Source organism: Bison bison, unplaced genomic scaffold (assembly GCF_000754665.1).
Source record: "Bison bison bison isolate TAMUID 2011002044 unplaced genomic scaffold, Bison_UMD1.0 scf7180017864135, whole genome shotgun sequence".
Taxonomy (NCBI): Eukaryota; Metazoa; Chordata; class Mammalia; order Artiodactyla; family Bovidae; genus Bison; species Bison bison.
The window spans coordinates 6,896,917-6,903,419 of NW_011494707.1; the positions used below are offsets into that span (position 1 = coordinate 6,896,917).

The following is a 6,503-nucleotide window of genomic DNA, read 5'->3' on the forward strand; positions in this document are numbered from 1 at the left end:
AGAAATGTCTCGGGGTTCCCAGCCTGACGAGGGCCTGTCTGATGGAGAAATGTCTCGGGGTTCCCAGCCTGACGAGGGCCTGTCTGATGGAGAAATGTCTCGGGGTTCCCAGCCTGACGAGGGCCTGTCTGATGGAGAAATGTCTCGGGGTTCCCAGCCTGACGAGGGCCTGTCTGATGGAGAAATGTCTCGGGGTTCCCAGCCTGACGAGGGCCTGTCTGATGGAGAAATGTCTCGGGGTTCCCAGCCTGACGAGGGCCTGTCTGATGGAGAAATGTCTCGGGGTTCCCAGCCTGACGAGGGCCTGTCTGATGGAGAAATGTCTCGGGGTTCCCAGCCTGACGAGGGCCTGTCTGATGGAGAAATGTCTCGGGGTTCCCAGCCTGACGAGGGCCTGTCTGATGGAGAAATGTCTCGGGGTTCCCAGCCTGACGAGGGCCTGTCTGATGGAGAAATGTCTCGGGGTTCCCAGCCTGACGAGGGCCTGTCTGATGGAGAAATGTCTCGGGGTTCCCAGCCCGAGGGGCAGTGTGGCCGCAGCCCTGGAGAGGAGCCAGGTGGGGCTGAGGCATCAGTTGTGACCACGGGGTCTGCAGGCCCACTAGGTGGCACTCTTCACCAGGTGCTCAGATGGACTGTGAATCCGGAAGACCTGGTGGCAGAACCTTGGAAAGTGTAGGAGCGGGTAGAAGTGGATCTGTGGACCGGAAATAGAATGTCAGCCCTTGAGGGGCGGGGGCTTTAGATGTGACCTCCCGCCGGTCACGGGGGTCTGGGAGCTGAGCCCTGAAGACATGCTTTACTGGCCTGGTCCCTGAGGAGGTTTTCTTTAGGCAGGTGGGGCTCTGGGTCAGGGCTTCAGCGAGGAAGCAGACCCCTGAGGAGCCTCAGGAAGTGATCCTGGGCTTCAGTTCTCCCTTCACGAGCAGTTCTGAGCGGCAACTCTGGGTGAGGCACCGAGGTGAATGCTGGGTGTGTACAGTGAGCCAGACCAACATTGCAAAGGCAGGGCTGTGGTCTTCCTGGGCTTAAGGTGAGGAGTCAGTGACTGTAAGTTACGGGGGGTGTGTCGGAAGCGCTTGGGGACCCCCAGGGGACTTCCTTCAGGTTGGGGGCTGTGGAAGCCGAGACCTTCGGGAGGACTGAAAGGTTGCCGAGTGGACGACTTGGCAGGTGGAGGGGTCAGTGTGTTGCAGGAGGGGGGCTCCTCCTGAAAGGTTCTCTGGGTAGAGGGGTGGGGGGACAGACAGCATGGGTGGGGTGACGGTGAGGCCTTGTGGCCATCTTGTGTGGGTGAGCTGTTCCCCAGGTGAGTGGAGACCCTGGATGGGTTTTCAGCAAGGGAGCTGTGAATCAGGGTGCTTTGGAAAGATTTTCTTTTCTTCTCCTGACTGCTGTGTGGGGAATAAATGGGGCGAGGGGAGCCAGAGTAAACTTGAGGGAGTAAATAGGAGGTGCTGGAGGAGTTTGCTGGTGGAGATGGTGACCAGTGGGACCTGAGACCGGGTTCTGGGGGGAGGGAAGGAGTGGGTAAGCTTGATGGGTGATAGGCCTGTGCCTCAGAGCCCAGGTTTCCTGTTTCAGCCATTTGGGTAGATGGAGGAGGTACCATCCCCATTCATGGAGGTAGGGAAACATAGTTTAATCTTGCATTTATTCTTTGAAATGGAATTTTGAATCAAAGAGAAACAGCATTCTTTGAATATCTTTGGAAAAGCTGATCATTTTTCTTTTGGTTCATATAGCACGTTTGTCTTTTAATTCGTTGATATTTCTTACTTTTTCTTTCATGCTCTTTTAAAACATTATTTATTTGAAAAAGAAAAAACTGAGTTAAATGACAGAATGTAGCTATCTCACTAGGCACCAAAATTACTAATTTCTCTCCATAAATGTATTAAATTCTGATGAAAGAATTTTTTTTCAGAGTTTAAACTTTTTATTTTGTATTGGGGTATAGCCCATTACCAGTGTTGTCTGATGAAAGAATTTATTGACACAAATTGATTTTTAAGGCCTTCAATATAACAAACACTTTCCTACCAGCTTTTTAGTTCTCTTTCTAAATGAATGTGTATTTGAGGTGTAGTGTAATTGGTCACTTGTCTTTAATGGCGAATATGAGCTAAAACACATCATATGGTTAAAGTATTAAAACTTAAGGAAGGGGGTTCAACTTGTAATGAATAAGGGGACCTCCCCCCTGAAAAAGACACAAATGAAGAGCGTATGGAAGGGCCTTGAGAACAATTTTTCAATATTCCCTTCCTGTCGATTTTCTCTGAAAGCACACAGCACAAAAAAGAGGCAAACCTTTGCATCCAGATCAGGGGTTGGCACACTTTTTCCATCAAGGACCAGAGAATAAGTATTTTAGACTTCATGGGCCCATACAGTCTTTGTGACGAAGCCCACCACAGACAATTCATAAATGAATGGGTGTGGCCATGTTCCAGGAAAACTTTATGTGCGCACACTATAATGATATACTTTTTATATGTCACGAGATAGTCTTTTGATTTTTTTTTTCCTTTTTAACCCTTTAAAAGTGTGAAAACCATTCTTAGCTCATGATCCCAACCAAAACAGGTGGCTGGTGTGACTTGATCCGTGGGCTGTGGTGTCTTACCCCCTGCTCTCCAGCCTGAACCCTGGTGGCCAGCCTGCATGTCCGTCTAGAGCAGTGGTCCCCAGCCTTTGTGGCACCAGGGACCTGTTTTTTTTTTTTTTCTTTTTTGAGATCTGTTTTTTGGAAGACAGTTTTTCCATGGTCTAGGGGAAGGAGGGGGATTCTGTGATGATTCAGGTCTTTATTTATTTATTGTGCGCTTTATTTCTTTATGACATCAGCTCCACCTCAGATCATCAGGCATTAATTAGATCCAGGAGGCTGGGACCTCTGCTCTGGAGAGACGACTGTGGCCTGCACCGCTTCGTGGTTCCTTCTACTATTTTTTCTTTGCAGCCGAGTGGGCATGCCAGTATCTAGTGCACCCCATTATTGTCCAGCACTGAATCCAGCATTTTTTATTCGATTCGTGTCAAAAGTAACAACTGATTTTTATCTAAAGCGATTCTCTTGAAGATTACAAAATGTAAATTTTAGGCAGTTGAAGAATTGCTTGTGACCTCCGGCTGTGGGACATGATTACAACTGACTAAACGTGAAGACGGCCACTCAGTGGACACTGGGCTTTGCTGGTTTTTATTAGTGGGTAGATGTGCCTTTCATGTGCTTCTGGAAATGTGCCATGTCGTATTTTACACTCTGCTCATTTGCAGTCTCCAGTCTGAGTCATTACCTTAATAGGGCTTTTCAATTATAAGTTGCTTCTGTAGCTCCTAGCTCCTAAGGAGTTCAATTTTAGCTCTGCATTTCTTTAAACTTAATTACCTTTCCTATTCAGATCTCTCAGATTGCTTTTCTCTGTGCATTATATATAATCACAGGCGAGGAAGCCGTCTTTGATAACCCTGCCTTGTTTTATCGCCTGGGTAATACCACACTTCCTTAGGCAGCTTACAGCTCTTGCTTTTAAGGACTCATCCGCATTCTTGGTTGTGGCTGCTCCATCGTCAACGATCCAATTACCTGAAACATTTTTATCATCCACAAATTGTCTGAAAACCGCTTCTGCAGTGGGGAATGGCCAGCTGTCACCCAGAACACACAAACAGCCCCAGGCCCTCCCTCTGCCTTTCCATGTGCAGAAAGAGGTCCAATCTTCTTTCTAATGATTGCTTATAAAACTGGAGTCGTTTGGTCTGTATTCCTGTCTCTTCATTAAGATCACACTAGTCTCAGGGATGAGGGCTGGAAGCGAGATGCAGAGTCTGGGTCGCCAAGCACCTTTCCTGTGATAATTGAGTTCTCCTGCTGGGCTGAATGGTCCTCTTGTTGCAGGTTCAGTGTCTGTGGCCAGATATCAATCACTCGCTTCCCTGACACAGTCAAGCAGATGGGTAAATACAAAGTTGTCCTGGCCTCTCAAGACAAGGACAAGTCTCTGGTCACCGTGGAGACGGATGCTCAGGGATCTTTCTGTTTTAAAGCGAAACCAGGGACCTATAAAGTTCAGGTATGACGAGTTTTGTTCTGTTTAAGATATTTGAAAAACAAACAACAACAACAATGATTTGAAAGGATTGTTTTAAGATGGGATCAGAGAAGGAGCATTTTCATTCCCAGCTGCTTATTTTGGTAACTTTACATTCCTGCGTGTCACAGTCAGTAGAGCAGATAGGCAGCCGGCTTGAAAGGATGCAACATGTGTTTCTCTTCCCGTCCTGATGTTTATTAGGGGTTAGTATCAGGCTGCCAGTCACATGTCTACCTCCTCAGGCTCTGGCTGCTGTAGATTATCCATGGGTCCCCAGAAGAGATCAGAGTGAACTCTCTATTAGTGACAGCTCAGTTACATCCACAGAGCATGGCTTCTGGACCCTGAGGCCAAAATGGAGCTTACATTTCCTGCCCTGCTGTCAATTGGAGATGCTGAGCAGGCACCCCCGATTCCTCTATCCGTCTCCCTGGTGAAGAAGCCGGGGAGACCCTGGCCTGTGGTCTCACCACAGGGGTGAAGGCCTGAGCACAGGTGGGGGCGGAGGTCAGAGGTAAGACAGAAGCAGAGGTTCAGCCCACCAGCCCCACACTGAGACCATGTCAGCTGTTGCTCCTTCTCCTCCCTTGGGGAGGAGCAGGGGCTGGGCGAGGGGAGGGAGTCAGGGAGGGTGCTTCTAAGACTTTGCTCTCCTCCCGGCCAGTGGGATCTCCCCACTCTGAGGAGGTGGGGTAGGGGCACAGCCTTCCCCCTGCTTCCACGAACAGCATGCTGTATGGGTGGTCAGCTCCTTTACCAGCCAGCCCGCTTCTTGTGATGTTGGCCACATAGACAAGCCTTTGGAGACTCCTTCAGAGGCACAGTCAGGGACTTTTCCAAGGAAGGGCAGCTCTGGAATGTGATCTCTCTAGGGATGAAGAAGGCCAGCACCGCCTCCTCTCCCAGCCCCTCTTGTGAGCCTGAGAAAGGCACGCAGAAATGAAGGAGGAAGACATGGCCCAGGTCCACTATGGTCATCCACGTGGGTCCACGAGCTCACAGTTCATATCACGAGTGACCTCACGCGAGAATCGGGTTCTAGGGTTTAGTGTGGTCTCCACCCAGGATACACATGATCGATAACAGCTTTGTGTGCCCCGACACACTTTTGTGTGCACCCTTACACCACGGAAGGCTGGTGTTCTATGTCTGATTAGAAATACATTTTCTTCACACCAGCAATATGCAGATTTGTTGTGATTCTAAAACTATGCCTAGGAATGAACCTTCTCCTTCTGAATCCGTCTAGCCTCAGGCCCAGATGGACGATCTGGTGTCCTGTTGCCCAGGGAGCAGCGACCCTGGTGCAGCCGCTGACCTCGTCCTGTGTGTCTCGCAGGTGATGGTTCCTGAGGCAGAGACCAGGGCGGGGCTGACACTGAAACCCCAGACGCTGCTGCTGGCTGTGACCGACCGGCCTGTGATGGACGTGGCCTTTGTGCAGTTTTTGGCATCGGTTTCTGGGAAAGTCTCTTGTCTGGGTAAGACGTCAGTTGAAAGCAAGAATGGATGAGTTCGAAGAGGCAGGCTGAGAGAGGTGGGATTTGGGTGGGCTCTTCCTCACTGGGCGGTGGCGAAGGTCACAGCAGAAGCTGCTCGGGGGAGTGCTGTGTGTGAGGCCGTGTTGTGTGCAGTTCTTTCTGAATAATCGCCGCAATCACCGGGAACATTTTACTGGGAATACTCCTGCTTTGGCTCCCAAAAGAACATGTGGGATTCTTTTTCTGAAAGGAGTTTGGCCCCGGTTTCAGTCCCAGCTCTGTCATTTACTAGTATGAGACTGTAAGCATTTACTTGCCCAGCCTCAGTTTTCTTTCAATAAAATGGGAATACTGCTGCTCTCAGAGGGTTTTCATGAGGCTTAAATATGGTCATATCAAGAGGCTGTATAGCGTAGTGGTTATGACCATGTCTCCAGAGCCAGACCACATGTGTTTGAACCATTGCTGTGTGATGTAGGGTAAGTGACTTAACCTCTCTGTGCTTTGAGTCCCTCATCTGTAACGTGGGGATGTTAATAGTACCTGCCTCACAAGGTTATTGTGACGATCAAAGGAGTTAATGTGTGTATGGTAAAGAATCTGCCTGCAATGTGGGATACCCAGGATTGATCCCTGGGTCAGGAAGATCCCCTGGAGAAGGGCATGACAACCCCCTCCAGTCTTCTTGCCTGGAGAATCCCATGGACAGAGGAACCTGGCAGGCTACAGTCCATGGGTTCTCAAAGAATCTGACACGACTGAGCAGCTAACACTTTTTTCATAGCCATTAGAAGTACCTGGAACACAGCAAGAGCCGCATAAATCTTTGCCATTATTAGTAATATGATGATGATGATGATGATGATAAAGGGCCCAGTTCTGTACCTGGTATGAAATGGGCATTCAGGAAAGTTTCATTGCC

At 49.2% G+C, this 6,503-nt stretch overlaps 1 protein-coding gene across 1 annotated transcript in view; it reads left to right on the top strand.

The window, feature by feature from the left end:
- Positions 1-6,503, top strand: part of LOC104988553 (nodal modulator 1) — a 57,415-nt gene that overhangs the window by 23,178 nt on the left and 27,734 nt on the right. The window contains exons 13-14 of the mRNA XM_010839911.1: positions 3,905-4,079; positions 5,440-5,581. Coding sequence (XP_010838213.1) covers positions 3,905-4,079; positions 5,440-5,581 — 317 coding nt within the window. The remainder of the gene's footprint in view (positions 1-3,904; positions 4,080-5,439; positions 5,582-6,503) is intronic.